The sequence below is a fragment of the Salvia splendens genome, chromosome 16, assembly GCF_004379255.2.
Source record: "Salvia splendens isolate huo1 chromosome 16, SspV2, whole genome shotgun sequence".
Lineage (NCBI taxonomy): Eukaryota > Viridiplantae > Streptophyta > Magnoliopsida > Lamiales > Lamiaceae > Salvia > Salvia splendens.
In genome coordinates this window covers 8,175,821-8,197,706 of record NC_056047.1, presented here as the reverse complement: position 1 = coordinate 8,197,706, position 21,886 = coordinate 8,175,821, and the positions used below count along the sequence as shown (strand labels likewise).

Here is a 21,886-nt window from a genome sequence, read left to right as displayed (position 1 = left end):
TGTATTGTAAATACAAAATAAAATTATGAACAATAATGAAATGTAATTCAAAATTAATGAAATTAGTAGATAATAAATATTAACCTGCCACTCATCCATGTTCATTTGAGAAATTTCATCAATAACGGATCTCCGAGATGGCCTCTTGGCCTTTCCCTTTCCCTTATCAACACGACCTTCTCGGGATGAAGACATATTGGAATGGTATGTAGAAATGTAGAAATATGGAATAATATATTTTTTTTTGTTTTAGTAATTGAGAAAGAAAGACAACTTATAGAACTACGGGAACAAGTATAACTGTATAAGTGTATAACAATGCGTAATAAGAGTAGCAATTGCGTAATTAAATGGAAGCACAATAGCACAAATGAGAAATTTGAGACAAAGAGAGAGAATTGAGAGATTGAAGAGAGAAACTCTTATTAACACAAGAGTGAGGTGAATGTAAATGAGGATAGAGGGGGGTATTTATAGAAAAAAATGAGGGGGAAAATGGAAGAATTCGAATTTGAAATTTTAAAAAAAAAAAAAATTTGAATTTTCACAAAACCGGCGGTTTTGGCGGAAAACCGCCGGAACCGGCGGAACCGCCGGTTTCCGGGCCAAAACCGCCGGTTTCCGAAATAAAACCGCCGGTTCGGTCAACGAACCGTCTGCAAAAGCTGCTCCATTGTCGCCTCGTGCTCCGCGCCGCCTCGAAAGTCACTAAACCGGCAGTTAACCGCCGGTTTTTCCGGTTAACCGCCGGTTAACCGCCGAAAAACCGGCGGTTTCGACCGTTTTTGAAGATCACCACCGGCCCCCATCCCCCTGCCTCGATTTAAGCGCCGGAACCGGCGGTTCCACGGTTAACCGCCGGTTCCGAACCGTCCCGAACCGCCGGTTCGGTGACGGTTCCGGTTCGAAATATCTTGAACCTGAACCGGACCGCGAACCGAATTGCGCCGGTTCCGGTTCGGGAATATTGCGCCGGTTCCGGTTCCGGTTCCGGAACCGCCGGTTCCGGTTCGGCGGTTAACCGCCGGAACCGGAACCGGTGGGCATGTCTAGTTTGGGGGTCATATTTGACCTATCAACCAAATTGAGTTGGGCCAAAATGGTCCACAATGAGTTAGTGGGGGGTTGAGGTGGCACAAAGGGAGCGGGAGCGAGGGCGGATGGAGTCGCGGCGTGACGGCGGTTGGTCGTCGTCTTCTTCCTTCCTTGCGGTCGGCGTTGGGAACTGCTCGGGCCGGCGTCGGGGCTACCCAAATTAGCTACGGCGAGCTGGCTAGCCACCTCATCCTCGCAGGCGTCGGATAGAGATACCGACCTCGTCCGTTTGCTGGAGGAGCTGGAGGAGAATGATACGCCTCCCTTATACTTCGGATGCACACGCACCTCCTGCCAAGCGCTGAGGTACTTGAACGGTTTGTAATTTATGGATTGGTAGGTCGCAAAGGCGGCACTGATGATGTCGAGCTCGCTCCTACCGCTCCCCGCAGACCGCTTTTCCTGGAGGTAATACCCCTGGAACTTTTGGATTTCTTCGTTGGCTCTGAATATGGCATTGCGCACCATACTCTCATTGTGCTCGATGGTTTCAGCCGGACGGTTTTAATTGTACCGGCGAGAGACGCGCCACCAAAACTTATCCCTGCTTTGGTTCGTGCCTATCTCCGGTTCTTCGAAGATAATCAAATAGGCTTCGAATAATTGATCCATCTCCGCCGGAGTGTACGAGGTGCGGACACCACGAGGAGTAGGAGTAGGAGTAGGAAGAGGAGGAGTTTGAGAGCCGCCGCCGCCGCCGCTCCCTCCCTCCCGATCTGGGTTCGGGTGCCCACCCGTATCGCCCATCGGGGGCATCATGGTCGTCCACCGGGTAAGGCCAGTAGCCACCCGGAACTTGAGAACCTTGGGTTTGAGGAGGGGCCAAAAATTGCGTTTCGGGACACTAGGAAATGGTTGTGAGCAGAACCATTCGTGGTTCCAATCACGGGAGTCGGAGGGGTGATCGCCAGAGCTAGACATTTTTTTTGTAAGTAAGAGTGAAAGATTGAGAATTGATAAGAGAAGATGAGAGAATTTAGATGAGAATTGTGTAGCGTGGTGTGAAATTTTTTGTGTGGAAGTGGAGTATTTATAGATGAAAATGTGAATTTTGGGGGGAAAAATTGAAAAATAAATTAAAAGTGGGGAGAAAACGGATATAATTTTTTGGGAAGTGGGAAAATTATTTTTTTATATTTATTCGGATTTTTTAATTAAAATCCAATTTAAAAAAAATTGCCAACGGCATTGCCGTTGGCCAATCAGGAAACACCACGTCAGCTGCTCGCAGGCACGAACGTGCTCGATGCATCGAGCAACGCCGTGCCAGCGGCGAGCAGTCCGTGCCGCTGGCGCGGGACCGCTGCGGATGCTCTTAGTTTGGAGTCAGATCAAATGAAATATGTCGATCGTGATACTTATTCCCACATCCCATGTATAAATTACAATAAAATGTGCTATTATACTTGTATTGCCTAAGTAGTAGAGTAGTTAATTAATATCTCGAGTCCATTAATACAACTTTTAAATTTATATTCATCTATCAAATAAAATACTCCCTCCATCCCTCAAAAATATATACTCTTTCCTTTTTAGTCCGTTCCCACCAGAATATACACTTTCTAATTTTGGAAACTTTTTCACTCTAATGAGGTGAGACTCATTCTCCACTAACAATACTTTAATTACTTTTTCTCTCTACATCTCTCTTGCTTTCCCAATTTTACATTAAAACTAATGCCGAACCCAAAGTGCATATTCTTTAGAGACGGATGGAGTAATATACTACTTATTCACTTAATATATATAATGTCCTTGGAATTAATAACATACTGATATCTTCATGTATTTGTTAATTGCAAAAATATTATATTGGGATTGCGTTCGCTTTTTATGATATATACATAATAGTAGCACGATTAATATATATTTTGATAACTATTTGTAGATTTATTTAATTTTCAAATTCTTAAATTCTCGACTATACATTTTTAATTATCAAGTCTAGCTATCGCACAAAGTTCAAACACCCAATAACTATAGGCATATTTAATTTAAGTGAAAATTAGTGTTTCTTATTTGGATAAAGAAACTGTTAATTGGATGGATTCGAGTTTGAGAAACTGTTGTTATTAACAAAAGAGGAATAAAAAAAATTCAGAATATATTTTGATAAAGAAAATTCCAAAATAATCGTTAATTAGCAACTTTACAATATGTCAATGATTAAAAGACCATGTGCGCCGCTGATTTGGGATAGATTATAAAAACAATTTTCAACTTATATTTCTAAAGAATACTACCGACTACGGAGTATAACGAAAATCCTACTTTTAAAATGTGACAATGGATAATACTAGTACTAATATCATGCTCAAGATAACTAAATTTATACAAAAAAATCATTCACTCACTTGGGTAATTGTTGTTTAGAGATAAACACCAATACAATGAAATTACGTATTGTATATTTAAATAAATTAATAGCTGAAAAATATTGTTGGTCGCATTGAATTCTACTCATTCATGTTATGCATATAATGTAGTAATACAATAATTTAATACGTACTTATTGTCCAATGCATACAGCTCTGCGAATGTTGTCCAGATATTATTCAGGTCCATCCAAAGCTCCATTGGATATGACGAAATATTGAGCAATTAATATAACCTAATTACAATATAAATACAACAAAAAAATTCACACAATAGTATATATCGTTGTGTCTTTTTAGAATTATATTTTATATTTAATTGATACTGTACTATACATTATATAGTACTGGTATCATGGATAGAGATAAATCAAATAAATTGAATATTTTTTTTATCTAAATTTATAGTTGTTTATATTTATTAAACATTCGTATCATCATAATATCATATAGTATTTATTAATTTATACATTACAAAATTTTAAATTGAATGCATACTTGCAACGTCGACCAGATCAGAACATGCATTGAATTGTTTAAACGTAAGGAGTCAATTTTTGTTCTTAATTTTATTAAAATTGAGTTAAAATTTATGAAATAAGGAGTTACATATTGCTCTGTAGTTTTAGATAATTAACTACTATGCTAAAACTTTAAATGATCAATAAATAGTTCATCTTAAATTTAATTTTTCCGAACATATTGTATATCAATTTTAATTCGTATCATAATATTCTCATAAAACAAGCTAAGTAACCGTTTAATGATATATATGATTTTATTTGTTGTTTAATAAAATAAAATAAAATAAAAGAATAGATAAAGGCTATATAAAAAATCTTTATATCTCTAAATTATTGTCCATAATATGTTTATGACTAATGTTATTAAGTTCTAAAAAGTAACTGTAGTTTAAAAAATCTATTGACATATTGTAAATTGTAGAGTTGACCTAGCTAGTGGCTAAAGTAAGACCATGTTCAACTCAATCCAAAAAACAATTTCAATTGAAAAAATAGAAATGGAGAAAAGTTCCTAATCAATCACACTGATTATATCCTTCAAACTACTCTAGTAATTCCTCAATTTGCTACTACTACTCACAACCTTACAAAAGAAAAGTTCAATACTTGATTTTAATCGACATAATTCATTAACATATTTATTATTTCTAATTCTAATACTAATACTAATACTAATACTACTTGAATAAGGATAACGACTCGTCTAACAATCCTAAACCCATTAGACAGCTGGATAAGACCAAATCACCCATGCCTATCCCCTTATAATTCGGCCACCAACAAGGGCAATTTCGTCAAAATAACCCTACTATTATTCTCTAACGTTGGAGCCTATAAATCTGTCTGCTAAAAGACAGAGTAAACGGCATACTTTGTAATCTTGACAACTGCCACAGATTTAACACGCCACAAATCCTCTATTTCTATTCATATTCCATACTCTTTTAAATTATTTTTTTGGGTAATTCGCAAAAGGGCCTTTTTATTGTTTTGATATAAATATTAATTCAGGAAATTGCGCTAGGGTGACTTGTTGCATTCCCTCTCTGCGGCCGGAGAGTCAAGTTTCTAGCTTTGAGGGAGATCTCATCTGGGTTTTGTTTGGTTTGATTTGGGTCTGCATTTTATTGGGATAAAGAGGGTGATTGTTTGGTTAATTTTAGAGAGAGAGAGATGAGCGGTGTATCAAAAATTTGGGAGAAGGTGAATATGATGACTGAAGGAGGATCTCGGAATTGTTCGAAGAAATCTGATGATATATGTGGTGATGCCTGTGGTGAGGTAAAAATTCCATCTTTTTTATTTTGGGGCTGCTTTTTTGCTAATGTATGTCATACCAAAAGTGTGGGTTTTTTTTCATCCCCTTCTTTTTCTTTAGAAAATTCTTGAATGTCTTGTATCGGTTGCCTTTTTGAGTTTTTTAACTTTTTTTTATAAATCTGAATAATTGATGAGACATAAATTTTGGCTTTTGGATGTTGGGATGAGGAACGTTTGACATTTGTTTTGATTAAAGCAATTTTAGACCATGTTTTGTGTGTTTTTTTCGGGGGATTAGGTCAAATTCTCGCATTTATAATTTTTTCTGGTTGTACATATCAGCTCCTAGAAATTTGAAAATCCTTCTTTTTTTTTGTTTTTTTATCAGAGTGATATCTGAATGGAATGTCCTTTCTATCAATATATTTTTAGCTCTTGTGCTTGAATTTTCAATTGTATTGCTGTGATTTGTTGGGTGGTTTTCAATAATCTATTGAAAACCATTAATTAGCTATTTGAACCCCTTAAAAATGTTATAGGGAAAGTAAGGTTCTTGCTTTATTTGTAATTTGTGGGGGTCCATATTTAAATAAACAAAACATTGGAGAAAATCTACTTGTGGAAGTTGTGTATATGTTTGTTAGAGTTGGTATTTAACATTATATGATTGTTGCAGTTTTCATAAATTGTTTGGCGTTTGTAAAAACTGTAGGATTCAGGAAGGCCTTTAAGCATGACCAGATTGAGATGTATTCTCAGGGGGCTCGATTTCAAAGCATTGCTATTTCTCTTTGTGTTGATCCCTACGTGCAGCTTAGTTATATATGTCCACGGCCAGAAGATCACATACTTTCTGAGACCGTTGTGGGAGTCCCCGCCTAAGTCTTTCCACGAGAGACCTCACTACTATCACGAGAATGTGTCTATGGAGAATCTGTGCAAGCTTCACGGCTGGGGAATTCGCGAGTATCCTAGACGTGTGTATGATGCAGTGCTGTTCAGCAATGAGGCGGACCTCCTAAAGATGCGTTGGAAGGAGTTGTATCCATATGTGACAGAGTTTGTCCTCCTTGAGTCGAACTCCACCTTCACTGGGCTGCCAAAGCCCTACCTCTTCTCAACTGTCCGTGATCAGTTCAAATTTGTTGAGCCCCGGTTAACTTATGGCCAAGTCCCGGGGAGATTCAAGAGAGGGGAGAACCCTTTTGTTGAAGAGGCGTATCAGAGATATGCGTTGGATTATCTTCTCAAGCAAGCCGGGATTCAAGATGATGACTTGTTGATAATGTCGGATGTTGATGAGATCCCAAGTAGGCACACGATTAATCTCTTGAGGTGGTGCGATGACATACCCCCAATTCTTCATCTCCGCCTCAAGAATTACTTGTACTCGTTCGAGTTCTTTGTTGATAACAACAGCTGGAGGGCTTCTGTCCACGTATACCAGTCTGGGAAGACGAAATATGCTCACTATCGACAGTCTGATGAGATCTTGGCCGATGCAGGGTGGCATTGTAGCTTCTGCTTCAGACGAATCAGCGAGTTTATATTCAAGATGAAAGCCTACAGCCACGTGGATCGAGTGAGATTCTCTCATTTCCTGAGCCCTAAGAGAATCCAGAAAGTGATCTGCAAAGGGGCTGACTTGTTTGACATGCTTCCCGAGGAGTACACATTCAAGGAGATAATCGGGAAGATGGGGCCGATCCCACATTCCTACTCGGCCGTTCATCTCCCTGCATATATCTTGGAAGCAGCTGATCAATACAAATTCCTTCTACCTGGGAATTGCATAAGAGAAAGAGAGAGTGGCTGACACTACACAAACGAGGCTGTGTATCTTCTTGTACAGGCGGGGAAGCAAGCTTCCGCTCGACTCCCGGGTAAGGGTGCCCTTTAACCAAATTCATGGCTGCAGTGTGTTATTTTTATAACCATGCTACATGCTAATATCATTCTCGCCTTCGAGCTTTTGAGAAAACGATAAAAATGGACATATCTCTCGGACTTCTTAGGTTGAGATTTGTATATAATCTTGGTTAGACTCGATTTTCTAGCAAACGGATAGCGTCAGTGGACTGAGTGAGAGGGAACAAGAGAAGACGGCTCTGCTAGGAACTACTTGTTGTAACTAGGGCATTACATAATTACATAAACGCGATATTACTGCATTACAGCCCCCTTGAGGATGGGGGTTGGTTCATTGTTGTTGCTGTCCGTTTTCCTTAGGAAATTTTTTGGTGTGAGCTAATAGATTCTCTACAGACTGTGAACTTCATTTTGGATCTCTCAAACTGTTTTTGAATTTCTAATGGAGTATGGTATGATTCTGCTCTTGAAATTGAGATTTTCTTGCTGTTTTTCCTCGATTTGTTTTACAGCTAAGTTTTGTCTTAAACAGAGGATTCTCAATGTTTCTTGTTTGTTGAACTATGAATTATTGTAAAAAAAAGAAAAGAAATTAAGAAAAAAGTCAAATGAAAGAAAGAATCTGATACCCTCAATAATTTATGATGGTTTTTGGCATTGTTCAAGGTTAGCATGTCCGAATACTTTTTTCAAGAAAATATAGTCATGAATTGCCACTGATGGATGTGCAGCTCATTACATTTGCTTTATTCAACACTTGCAAATTGTAGTACTATAATTTAAACCAAAAACCTTATTATACTTCATGTCTTCATATCTTTGTTAAAATATGTAAATCAATAAGGGACAAAAAATAGAGTAACTCTATCCTCCACAAACTAAATGATTCTCACAAATCTTGAAATATGTGGCCTCAATGTTTATCTTATATACGCTAATGTGAGAATCGACAGTTAGAATCTCAACTGTTGATTCAAGGCCCCATTCCCATGCCCAAATGCACGATCACCATGCAAGATTCTTCCCAAAGTGGGATAGAAGCTGTAAGAAAATTCCTCAAAGAAATTCCAAATGAAAAAGAAGCCAACTTTACCCATAATGGGAACTGATGCAGATGCTTCATCCCCATCAAGATAAACCTTATAAGTAGAAGCTGCAAATACAACACCACCACCATTCAATTGTGAGAGAGAGAGAGATAATCAAGAAAAATGCAGATGTACAAGGAAGACTACTACACCACGGAAGAGGAATTCCTCTACAAAGACGAATTCAGCTACAGCAATGGCTCCATGCACATGATGAAGCCTCCTGTTGAGCATTGCGTGCCAAAGATCGACTACAATGATTCCTACACAAGTGGCAACCACCTCGAAAAGAAGGGCCACATGGCGATGTCGTCAGAGATGAAGCATGAAGGCTGGGGCGGCGCCAAGAGTGACCATTATGGCCAAGGTGGCAAGATGCACCACGAGGGTGATCAAGGGCATTTTGGTCATCACAAGGAGGGGATGGGGATGAAGCAACACGGTGGTGGATATGGGGGTGGTCAGGGGCGTTATGGTCATCACGGAGAAGGGGTGGAGCATGGTGGTGGATACGGAGGCAATCATGGGCACTTTGGTATTCACAAGGAGGAGAAGCAGGGTGGTGGTTATGGGGGTCATCAAGGGTATTTTGGTCATGAAAAGGAGGGGATGGGGATGAAGCAATATGGTGGTGGTGGATATGGGGGCGGTCAGGGTCATTATGGTCATTCCAAAGAGGGGATGAAGCATGGCGGTGGATACGAGGGTCATCAGGGGTATTTTGGTCATCAAGGAGGAGGGGTGAAGCATGGTGGATATGGGGCCCACCAGGGGCAATATTGTCCACCTAATCAGAAGTTTTCAGTCTGGGAATTCAAGAGCATTGTAGACTGATAATGGAGCATTGCAAATGAATGATATGGATGTTGTAATAGTATATGATGATGAAGGGATTTTTGTGTAAAAATGTTCAAGAATTCCTCTATTAAATAAGTGGAGTTATTTGTGTGTGTGTTTGGGAACCAGTATTTTAATGATCAATGTTTATGATGGTGTATATCCTATAAAAAGTTAAATCTATTTCTGAAAATAAATTTGGACATATATTATCTCTACACAATGTTGTTAAGTGTTTGAAGTTGAAGGCCCTATCCAAACACATCAAGTAGTCAAATGGAAAGAATCAATCTCCATAGACTTGTGATATTGGCCATCCTAATTTTGAACATTCCCCGTTCTCTGATACACCTTAGTCTCACCTAAGTTCACAGTCACAAAAAAATGAAAATAAAATAAATGAAATTTCAATCATTTTTCACATGTAATCTTTGCAAATAGGAGTAATAAAAAACGAGAGAAAGGCTGCATACCTCTTGCCATGGAGCCGTAGCAGTACCAGATTCACCCTACACGCATATGCATAATGCATCATCAAATTATTTTTGTTGAAAGATTTGTCTATTTTTTTTGGAAATATAGTGGCCTTTACACTGGCAACCCTTGCTATTACAAAGAACACAAAGCTGGAAGGTAAATGTAACAAATAAATTACAACGAAAGTAAAGAGATGCAAACTATAGTCTTCTTAAGTCGAGTCGAGGTGACCCTCTCTCCGCAAGACGAAATACGCCCCGGCTAGTGCTCACGGATTGGCGTAATGTCCCCAAAGATGAAACGACTTTCCTCCTATCGAGTTGAAGCACCTCAAACTCGTAGGCTCCGGCGAACTTGAATTGGAGGCGAGAACCGAGCTAGACAATGCTCCTAGAATGCCCACTAGAATGCTTGAGTGGTGAAGAGAGAATGTTTGTTGATTGTGTGTTCTCTTCTTCCAAATCCTACCTATTTATAGGATATGAAAGCCTACATGAAGAGTCTTGGTTTTAAGACACCTCATAATGCATTTGGAGGAGAAAGGCCAAAGGCCTAGCCTTTTGGCATTTCACACGTGTTTCCTACAATCCCCCACATTGGTTAGAGCGCTGCAAGCTCAAACCAACACCAGACACAAATGCATGTAAGCAGACTCTTTTGCTCAGTTCTCAGGAAACGATACTGTATTTGGAGAGGTAACTTGTGGTTTTGAACCTTCCATAGTCAACACTATCGGACATACCGGCGGACTAGTGGACGCGATGCCTTGAACTATTCCTCCTTGGTGTATGCCTAGTCAATAGCATCAACACAATATTGTCTCAACTCCATCAGTTCTCACGTTTGTGTCCGTTTCGGCCGTGAAACACCTCTTTGGAATTCATAAGTGACTCACACACACGAAGCGGCCTCACTTCTCATTATATAGGTGATTCTTTCATGAGTATCCTGCCATACTGCATCTCCTTGAGATTTCAAGAATCATTAAAAGTCAAAAGACTTAACCTCTTACCACATGCAGGTTACAACACTCAAAGCTTTCTAAAGAATGGGCGAAGATTAAAAATCTTCTAAGTGTTACAGCTAGATTTGTATAGCTTCGTTTTCCCATTGAACCAATCCCATGGGATCTCCAATCGTATGGTTGGGTTACCACTATACTCATCTTTTAAGATGTGGTTTTCAGTCCCATTCCTTTTAGCAATTTATGCATTTGATCACGGTTTAAACCTTTTGTTAACGGATCCGCTAAGTTATCCACTGACCTTACATAGTCAACTGTGATAACACCACTTGTGATCAATTGCCTGACGGTATTATGTCGCCGACGAATATGTCGAGACTTACCATTGTATAAGCCACTGTGTGCTCTACCTATAGCTGCTTGGCTATCACAGTGTATCACTACTGTCGGCACTGGCTTATTCCAACATGGAATATCTTCTAGGAAGTTTCTAAGCCACTCGGCTTCTTCCCCTGCTTTATCCAAAGCGATAAACTCAGATTCCATGGTGGAACGAGCAATACACGTCTGTTTCGTTGATTTCCACGAGACAGCACCACCCCCCACAGTGAACACATACCCACTTGTAGAAAATGAGTCTTTTGAATCAGAGATCCAATTTGCATCACAGTACCCTTCAAGTACTTGGGGATATCTTGTGTAATGCAACCCAAAGTTAAGAGTATACTTCAAGTATCTCAAAACTCTACACAGAGCTTTCCAATGTTCCTTACTTGGGTTGCTCGTAAATCGGCTCAACTTGTTTACAGGACAAGCAAGATCAGGTCGAGTACAGTTTGTGATAAACATCAAACTTCCTATGACCTTTGCATACTCTTCTTGAGCAACAGAATCACCCATATTCTTGCTCAGATGGACATTGAGCTCCAAAGGAGTCTTTGCTGGCTTACAATCAGACGAGTTGAATTTCTTAAGCATTTTCTCAACATAATGAGATTGCGTTAAGGCAATTCCCTCATTAGTCCTCAATATTTTGATTCCAAGAATCACATCAGCTAGACCCATATCTTTCATATCGAAATTTCTTTTCAACATGTTTTTTGTCTCGTTAATAATGGCACTATTGCTGCCCATTATCAACATATCATCAACATACAGACACACAATAACAAAACCGTTATCTGTATTCTTAATGTAAACACACTTATCGCACTCATTGATAGTGAATCCATTTGCCAACATCACTTTGTCAAATTTCAAATGCCATTGTAATGGTGCTTGCTTCAACCCATATAATGACTTTACCAGTTTGCATACTTTACGCTCTTGCCCAGGCACAACAAACCCTTCGGGTTGTTCCATATATATTTCTTCTTCCAGATCACCATTCAAAAACGCAGTTTTCACATCCATTTGGTGAATCTCAAGATTGTGCAAAGCAGCAATCGCAAGAAGCACCCGAATGGAAGTGATTCTCGTAACAGGTGAATAGGTATAAAAAAGTCATGCCCTTCTTTCTGCTTAAAGCCTTGGACAACTAGGCGAGCTTTGTACTTATCTATAGTACCATCGGGCTTATATTTCCTTTTCAGAATCAACTTGCACCCTAAAGGCTTACAGCCTTCAGGCAAGTCTACTAACACCCAAGTGTTATTTTTCATGATGGATTCAATTTCACTGTTGATAGCTTCTTGCCACCACGCCGCGTCTGGGCCAGACAGAGCTTCCGCCAATGACTTTGGTTCGTCATCCAACATAAAAGTTATGAAGTCAGGACCAAATGTTTTAGCAACTTTAACTCTTTTACCACGTCTTGGTTCAACATCCTCAAGACTTGACCTCGTCCTTTTTGGAGGATTAGAACTAGTGGATTCATCCATCATTCTTTCACTAGAACGATCCTCTTGCAAGGGTATACATTCTCAAAGAATATAGCATTCCTTGACTCAATCGTTGTTCCTTCAGCCACGCCAGGCACAGATGACCTATGGACTAGGAAACGATAGGCACTACTATTAAGTGCATGGCCAATAAAGATGCAATCGACTGTTTTAGGGCCTATTGCAACTTGTTTCGGAGGTGGCACTTCTACCTTCGCTAAACACCCCCACACTTTGAGGTATGAATATGAAGGTTTCTTCCCTTTCCACAACTCATAAGGAGTCACATCCCTATTTTTTAGTGGAATTTTATTCAGGATATGATTCGCTGTTAACACAGCCTCCCCCCACATGTTCTGGGGTAATCCTGAATTAATCAACAAGGCATTCATCATCTCTTTTAGTGTTCGATTTTTGCGTTCAGCAACTCCATTTGACTGGGGAGAATATGGAGCCGTTGTTTGGTGAATTATACCACTTGCATGACATAATTCTGCAAACGGGGCTACATACTCACCACCTCTATCACTTCGAACACACTTAATTCGACAATTAAGTTGATTTTCGGCTTCATTTTTGAAGTCTTTAAACGCTTCAATTGCCTCATCTTTACTTCTTAATAAGTAAAGGTAACAATACCTTGTGCAATCATCTATAAATGTGATGAAGTACTTTTTGCCACCTCTAGTTTGCACAAATTTTAAATCACATACGTCTGTATGGATTAACTCTAGAGGTTTTGTGCTCCGTTCTACCGAGCGAAACGGTAGCTTGGTCATTTTTGCTTCAACACAGACTTCACATTTTTCTTGTGAGTTAAACTTATCTACTTTTAGTAAATTAAGATTTACTAATCTTTTTATAGCATTTAGATTTACATGTCCTAATCTACAATGCCATAAATCGGAGCACTCAAGCAAGTAAGAAGAAGAAGCATTCTTATTATCATTCACTTGATTCGGTACACGGCCCTTGGCCATTACATTGAGTTTGAACAAACCATTGGAAAGAAAACCTTTTCCAAGGAAAGTACCAAACTTAGATAAAACAAACTTGTCAGAATCAAACACTAGCTTAAAGCCATGACTAACAAGCAAACTACCAGAAACAAGATTTTTACGGATGTCTGGGACATGCAGCACATCCCTCAGCTTTAGCTCACGACCAGATGTCATTAAAAGCTTCACTTCACCCATGCCAATGACTTCAGACGAGTCTTGGTTGCCCATGTGGAGCTTCTTCCCTTCGACTTGCTTGTAGGTCGAAAATTGGCTACGATCGGAGCACACATGCACAGTAGCTCCGGTGTCAACAAACCAAGCCTTCGGATTGTCAATGTGGTTCACTTCAGAAACCACAACAGCCAGATCATCATCGTTGAAGTCTCTCTCGACCATTTGAGCACTCTTCTTGAATTTCATCTTCTTAGGCTTTCGGCAGTCCTTCGCCATATGGCCCGGCTTATCACAGTTGAAGCAATTGCCTTCAAACTTTCTGCCAACAGTTTCCTTCCATTTGCCCTTATCTTTTGCGCTCGGGCGGGGACGTTTGGAGGATTGTCCCTTCTCCATCAGATTTGCCTTGGCGACTTCTGTCCCTCCCGACTTCTGATGGTACCGCCTATTGTCCTCTTCAATACGAAGACGGAAATAAGGTCTTCCGTCGTCATCTCCTTTCTCTTGTGCTTTAGATAGTTCTTGAAATCACACCAGCACGGAGGAAGCTTCTCGATCATTGCAGAAACAATGAACTGGTCTGGCAGGGCCATCCCTTCAGCATGGACATCGTGGACTATGATTTGCAACTCTTCAGCTTGCGCCACCACTGAACGAGAGTCCACCATCTTGTAGTCCAAAAACTTTGCGACTACATATTTCTTTGTACCAGCGTCCTCGACGCGATACTTCTTGTCAAGAGCCTCCCACAACACTTTGGAGGTCTTAGCCTCTGCAAAGATAGAATAGAGACTATCCTCTAAGCCGTTCAAGATATAATTCTTGCACAAGAAATCTCCTTGATGCCAAACATCATAGGCAGCTCGAACATTAAAGTCCGTCTCTTCCTCAGGTACAGTTGGAGCATCCTCCTTGAGGAAGTTGGCAACACCCAACGTAGTTAGGTAGAACAACATCTTTTGTTGCCAACGTTTGAATTCTAAGCCTTTAAATTTTTCAGGCTTCTCAGCTTGAGCCATGACCCTTGAGGTCGAAACAGGTGCCAACATTGAGGTGTTAGCGGCAGCAGAAGACGATCCAATGGTGTTGTTTCCGTTCCCTCCAGCTTCGGTCGACATGATTTCAGCAAGAGTATAGTATTTCGTCTTGCGATTGTAGGAAATATAGTGGCCTTTACACTGGCAACCATTGCTATTACAAAGAACACAAAGCTGGAAGGTAAATGTAACAAATAAATTACAACGAAAGTAAAGAGATGCAAACTATAGTCTTCTTAAGTCGAGTCGAGGTGACCCTCTCTCCGCAAGACGAAATACGCCCCGGCTAGTGCTCACGGATTGGCGTAATGTCCCCAAAGATGAAACGACTTTCCTCCTATCGAGTTGAAGCACCTCAAACTCGTAGGCTCCGGCGAACTTGAATTGGAGGCGAGAACCGAGCTAGACAATGCTCCTAGAATGCCCACTAGAATGCTTGAGTGATGAAGAGAGAATGTTTGTTGATTGTGTGTTCTCTTCTTCCAAATCCTACCTATTTATAGGATATGAAAGCCTACATGAAGAGTCTTGGTTTTAAGACACCTCATAATGCATTTGGAGGAGAAAGGTCAAAGGCCTAGCCTTTTGGCATTTCACACGTGTTTCCTACATTTTTTTCATCACAAAGCAAAATCTTTACATGATGAAAGCATGATCGTCTTCATCAGCAGCAAAAAATGTATAATATGAAAGCATTTTGCAAGATTTCAAGAAGTTGAAACTGACCTCAACACATTTGTGGAAGACAAATTCGAGACCCCATCCTCATTCTAAAATAATAGTAGCATTTGTAAGATAAGAACGAACATTGTCATAAGCAGAGTCGAGCAAGGACAAACTACCTGAATCCGATGCCACACGCAGTGCCAAGAAGACAGGAGCCATGATCTCCACAAAGCTGTGTATATTAACAACTTAAGGTTGTAGGCGAATGAAACAAAGAGATTTTGAGTTGAACAAGGCGTCTTATGCTGCACATTCGAAACAAAAATCAAATAGTAATTAAAAGAAAGAAATGTGGCCTTATATTATTAGAAATGTGGCATTATCTTGTAGAGGATGATGTACCTGAGAATCTCACTGTGATTGCGTTTCTTTGTCATCTTCCATGGCATGCTCTTGGTTGGATCGAGGCCCGGCTGTGAAATCTCAAGACCATAATTCCTTACAACCTTAATGTATCTGACATGTTTGTGCAATTGTGAGAGTTTGTTTTAGGCCAATATTTTTCTGTGGAACTGGTTAGGCTTCTTACTCTCAAGGTCATGTAGTCGTAGGATGCAACATTGTCCGGATGCAAAAACCTATTTGAGTACCACCTTCAACAATACATCTCAGCATTACTCCAATCAGAATAACCTCCTCTACTGTTTTTTAACAGTTTATGAGCCTTATTACCATTTTGTCTGTTTTCGAGCACTGATGTGAATGGCGCGCATAGACCACTCGAACTCAGAACAGAAGAATGCTAAAATTTTCTGAAAACTGATGCAAGAATGCAGATAGTGAGAGATAGAGAGACACAGAGAGGCAGAGAAAGGCTTAAACTGACCTTTTTAACAACCAACTGTGAAAGTAGTCACTAGCAGATACTTTGGTGTAATTTACATTTTTAATTTATTATGGTTGGAGATTATCTTATAAATAAAATTTTTGGACTTGGTTTTATTCTAGTTATATGATTTAATTATTTTACATAAGTCGGATGATTTAGATTATATACTAAAATGGTTTTGGTTGGAGTTATGAATACGTTTAGACTTATTTATATTTTTTAGACTAATCTTGTTTTGTTAAAATGATTGGGGTTATCTCGAGATTAGTTAGAATTGCAATTTCGTAGTAATACCTCTTTGTATTGTTGATTACATGAAAAGCCACGTTTTCTAAGTTTTGTCTATTGATATTTAATCAATATATACACTATCTTTTCTTGTATTCTTCTTGTTATTTAATTTGTGACTAGATTTATAATTAATTTGTTAAGAAAGAATTTTAAAGCATTTTTATAGATATTCGTAAAATCCAATTTTGGCACACAACATCACTAATATTATTTGAATTGTATAATATATTATTTATTTTATAATAAACAATATTATCAAATATTATATGGAGTATTTAATTTTATTTTATTCTGTCTCTTCCATTTCGTTATTTCGGATCCGTCACTGTAAATTAAATTGAGTGGGTCAATACTTCACATGGTATTGTGGTAAAATACTAAAATTGTGACATGCATCTGAAAAAGTAGCTAGGTTGCTATATTTTATTGCAGTATAGTTCATTATCATCTTGAAAAATCTTGAGGAATTAATGTAGAATGATGTCGGCCAAGATCTACAAGGTTTTCGCTTCTGCAAATGGAAGATGTTTGTAATAGCATATGAATGATCAAGCTGTATGTCCTTTCAAAAAATAAAAATATTTCTCAAAATAAATTTTGACATATGATATCTCTACACAATTTTGGTGAGTGTTTGCAGTTGAAAGGCTCCATCCAAACACCTCAAGTAGTTAAATAAGATGAATCAATCTCCATAGACTTGTGATAATCTCTTTCTGCATTTGCCATCCTAGCTTGGAACATTGCCCATTCTCTAGTACATCTTAGTCTCACCTAAGTTAACACAATCACAAAAAAATTAAATAAAATTTCAATGTTGCATTCTATTTCATTTTTCACTAGTAATCTTTGCAACAGAGGATCCGAACTACAAACAATCCAAATGAAAGAAAGGCTACATACCTCTTGCCATGGAGCCCTACCATTAGTAGATTCACCCTACACATATATGCATCATCAAAAATTAGAAGAAGAGATGTCTATTTTTTTTACCTAAGGTTCATCACAAAGCAAAATATTTACCTGACCTCCCAATGAAGGAACAATTTGAACAATCCATTGCTCATCAACGACTCCGATTTTCTCATGTGCAGGCTATGATCAAAGCATGATCAGCAGCTAAAGATATACAATTATGAAAGCATTTTGCAAGATTTCAAGAAGTTGAAACTGACCTCAACACATTTTTGGAGGGCAAAGTCCAGACCCCATCCATGGACCAAGTCATTCTAAAAAAATAGCGTTTGTAAGATAAGAGAGAACGCTGTCATAAGCAGAGTCGAGCAAGGACAAACTACCTGAATCAGATGCCACACGCAATGGCCAAGCCTCTCTAGAGAAGACAGGAGCCATGATCTCCACAAAGCTGTGTATATTGTGAAAAGAGGTAAGAACTTGAGGTTGTAGGCGAATGAAACGAAGAGATTTTGAGTTGAATGAGGCGTCTTATGCTGCACACGGTGGCAAATGTGGATCAGGACACTAGCCCGGTTTCTCCTCTGTGACCCTACATTAAAAAAAAAAGGTGTGTAAGAAATCAAATAAAAGAAAGAAATGTGGCCTTGGATTATTAGATGGTGTTTTCTTGTAGATGATGTACTTGTGAATCTCACTGTGATCTCGTTTCCTTGTCATCCTCCATGGCATGCTCTTGGTTGGCTCGAGGCCCGGCTGGGAAATCTCAAGACCATGTTTCCTCACAAGCTTAATGTATCTGACATGTTTGTTCAAGAACAGAATTGTGAGAGTTTGTTTTAGGCTAATCTTTATCTGTGAAACTGGTTAGGCTTCTTACTCTTCTGCATCAAAGTGCTCGACTCCAAGCTCCTCGTCCCATATGAAGATGTAGTCATAGGATGCAACAATGTCCGGATGCAAAAACCTCTTTGCGTGCCACCTTTGACAATACATGTCTCAGCTTTACTCAAATCAGACTAACCATTACTGTCTTAAAGAAGTTTATTAGGCTTATTACCATTTTGTCTGTTTTCGAGCACTGATGTGAATGGCACGCTTAGACCACTCGAACTCGTCCCACTCAGTGGTTATTCCATCATAATGGAACAGAAGGATTGTAAAATTTTCTGAAAACTGATGCAAGAATGCAGATAGTGAGAGATAGAGAGACAGAGAGACGCAGAGAAAGTCTTAAACTGACCTTTTTAACTGCTTTGTTAATGTTAAACCTCTGCTTATAACCAACTGTGAAAGTCACTAGATACTTTGGTGTAATGGGAAGGTCCTAAAACATCATAAATTAACAAGAAAGATAAATTCATATATCAAGTGTCATTACAATAGAAACCAAAAAGAATCAAAAGCTTAAGTTTCACCTCTCTAGGCAGTCCCCACAGTCTTCGTTGATAGAGGTCCAACTCAGATGCCATGATGCCCGGAGGCAGCCTCTCCGCGCCTCTTGGATTAGAAGGCGCCCAAATCTGAACGGTAACCAGTTGATACGAGGAGGAACTATCTTAACGGTTGTATGCATAAGGGAAAACTAGAGATTTGAACCTTTGAAATTTGCTGGTTTCCAATTGATACGTTTCTGCTAATTTCTATGGAGGTAGCAGAGACGTTTCGCCCGTAGATCATGGAAGCATCTAGGACAACAGACGCCTTGCCTATCTGACAAAGAAACCGAAGCAAAACACATTCATAAAATGAAAAAAACCATGGATCACAAAACCAGACTCAAAAGTCACTTTAATTTGTGGGAGTTTGGGAATCAACACTCCCATGAAGAAACCAAACATGATTCCAACACTAACACTGATGAGAAACTTGATGTTCTCAATTGGTTTCTTAGCCATTGTGCTGAGAAAAATCACAAGAAAAAAGAAAATGAACACAGCATTCTTGAAAATTAGTTGAAAGCATTGCAATCAAAAGAAACCAACCTGTGCCCAATGTATCCCTTGCTATTTTCCTTTAATGAATCCATGCTCACAAGTCCAATGACTGCAACGCGTTGCCTGGATCAGCTAAACGAAGAAAGAGGATGAAGAATCACAAAATACAGAGGGATTGTCAATGTTCACTAGCTCAGAAAGAGAAACTAAGTATGTCTCAATGATGAGAAGCAATTAAATATATACTATATTTTAAGTTCTTACATATGAAATCCCTTTTAGTATGAGCAAAGTTCCAATATGGAACTGATTCATGTATCTAAAGTTAAAGAACAACATGTCAGTTTTCTCCATGAATAGCAAGCAACCTTCCATGTGCAACCCTTTGACATTGACAGAAGCTTATACCACCAAAAAGTTGCAATATTTTAAAACTTCCATCTGCAACCTTCCATCTGCAACCTTCAAGAACTACAAGTTAGAACAAGGGTAAAATCAAGCAAATTAAAAACTGGGCTTACTTGAATAATTTGAAGAGTCATAAAAATTAAAATCACTGGCTTCAAAACATAGTAATGCATCTACCCAAGAAAGATACCATTGGGAAAATCCCAGAAATGATATTGACGTTTATGAATGTTACATATAGAAATACGAGAAGAAAAGCCAGCAATGAGAGAGAGAGAGAGAGGGGCTTGTCCTTCATTCTGTCTCACATGTATACCAACTAATAATTAACTTCAAGAATCTGTTAAATTATCGTCTAAAAGCAATTAACATTTTATTACTAAGCTGACTTCTTCTGCATAAATTTTTGCTATGTACACAAGATACAAAAAAAAGTTTACATTTATTTCAACCAAATGATATAAAGATCGATTGTTTTACCTAAGTTTCACATTCAAAGCTCCATTTCGCACTTATGTACGATAAAAGCAACAATAAAATTTCATCAACTCCAAAGCTCTGACCTTAAATTAATCACATTTAGTGAAACTCACTGCCAATTCGTTTCAAAAGATCGAATCTTTAATCAACATAAAAGTCTCACAACCAAAGTTCGAATTTGGACATAATTATGCACACAATAAGCAACCATTAAATTACATCAACTTCAAAACTCTAGTTAAACAAGAAACTAAGTAAAACACAATACATTATGGCCCAAAAATATGACATCAAGCCTCAAAACTCCCACTTATCTACAAACAGCAACATCTACAATCACAACCACAAGAAATCACAAGAATCATTATCATAAAAATTCAGTCTTTACATCAACATTCAAAACTCCATCAACCTCAAATCAGCGAAACTAGCATTACCACCATGATCCTCCTCCCTAACCTCAAGAACAACATAATCATACCTCTCACTAGGCCAAAACATCGAATACACAACACCATAAAATATAAGCTCAATCGTCAACTCCAAGGCAATGCTCAAACCCCACATGTTATAACTCGTGATAGACCTAATCAAGAACATTCCAAGCCTAGTAAACCCAACATAGATATAAAGCGCCAATGCAAAGCTCTCATAAGCCCTCTTGTACACCCACTTCTTATCCTCCTTCTCCTCGATCTTTTCACTCACCACCACGTTGTCGATAGACGGGCTCACCGGCAAGGTCATGATGACACAACATATGAAGTCCAAAGCGTAGTAAGTCACTGTCCATAACCCGTAGCTGCTGCTCGAGGTGCCTAGTCCATTACTCAAAACAAAGCAAGTACTAGCAACAAATTGAAGCCCAACAGTTACAAAAATAGCCCTAATTTGCAAATTTTGCAAATTAGGTCTAAAAAGTGACCATCCAGCCCTAATTAGCATGATCACATGTATAAACAAAACATTTCTAATAAAATAAATAAAAAGCCACAATGTTTTCCACAAGTGGGGAGATCCAATCTGCCTGATCCGGTGCTGGCTGCAGGCATGGAAAAGGAGCTCAAAAACCCTAAAGAAGAGCAAAAGGGCCATGACTTCATGGATTTTTCTCACGAATTGTTTGTTTTTGTTGCAGTAATAAGACCAAGCGAGGAGGAAGGAGAGATAGATGAAGGAGAAGAGGAAAAGGGTTGTGGGGAGATTGGCGAATTGGTCATCAATGAAATCAAGATCGCCATTAGGTTTAACGTTGTAGGTTTCGAGATTTAGGGTCATTGAGACGGAGGAGTTGTGGGCGCAGTTGAGGAAGAAGATGAAGTATAGATCGGGGATGGAGATGAGGATGGTTTGGTTGAAGTGTTTGAGTGGGTCGTTGAAGGTGAAGATGGGGAAGACGAAGGGGTCGGAGGTGATGCAGGTGTGTTGGAGGAGGGCTTGCTCAAGGGCAGGGCGGGCGGGGGAGGGGGCGTAGTAGCAGCCGATGGAGGAGAGGAGGGTGGGGGTGGGGGTGGGGTAGGAGGAGATGGAGATGGAGGAGACGGAGATGGAGATGAAGCCGGGGGAGGTGAAGCCGAAGTCTTGGAAGAGGATGAAGGGGCGGGTGTCGGAGTGGAGGTGGAAGGTTTGGATCTCAGAGTTTGTGGGGTGGAGATGGAGATGGAGGAGGAGAATGAGGAGGAGGGTGGTTGTCTTGCATGGTGGGGTGATGAGATGCAT

At 39.3% G+C, this 21,886-nt stretch overlaps 3 protein-coding genes, 1 non-coding gene and 1 pseudogene across 4 annotated transcripts; 3 read left to right on the top strand and 2 right to left on the bottom strand.

Moving 5' to 3' along the window:
- Positions 1 to 4,879: 4,879 nt before the first annotated feature.
- On the top strand, positions 4,880 to 9,163 carry LOC121771807. The gene is made up of 2 exons (XM_042168693.1): positions 4,880 to 5,275; positions 5,967 to 9,163. The coding sequence occupies exons 1-2, from the start codon at positions 5,168 to 5,170 to the stop codon at positions 7,068 to 7,070; spliced, it is 1,212 nt and encodes a 403-aa protein (XP_042024627.1). The 5' UTR covers positions 4,880 to 5,167; the 3' UTR covers positions 7,071 to 9,163.
- LOC121770133 (heterogeneous nuclear ribonucleoprotein A3 homolog 1-like) lies at positions 8,335 to 9,045 on the top strand. Its single transcript, XM_042166925.1, has one exon. It carries the CDS (start codon positions 8,335 to 8,337, stop codon positions 9,043 to 9,045), a length of 711 nt encoding a protein of 236 aa, XP_042022859.1.
- A 326-nt stretch (positions 9,164 to 9,489) lies between the features above and the next one.
- LOC121773126 lies at positions 9,490 to 9,619 on the top strand. Its single transcript, XR_006044698.1, has one exon. It is a non-coding gene; the product is annotated as a U6atac minor spliceosomal RNA (small nuclear RNA).
- Positions 9,620 to 16,848: 7,229 nt separating this feature from the next.
- On the bottom strand, positions 16,849 to 19,501 carry LOC121770775 (annotated as a pseudogene).
- Positions 19,502 to 20,563: 1,062 nt separating this feature from the next.
- Positions 20,564 to 21,886, bottom strand: LOC121770132 (protein CANDIDATE G-PROTEIN COUPLED RECEPTOR 7-like). The gene has a single exon (XM_042166924.1). The coding sequence runs from the start codon at positions 21,884 to 21,886 to the stop codon at positions 20,564 to 20,566; it is 1,323 nt and encodes a 440-aa protein (XP_042022858.1).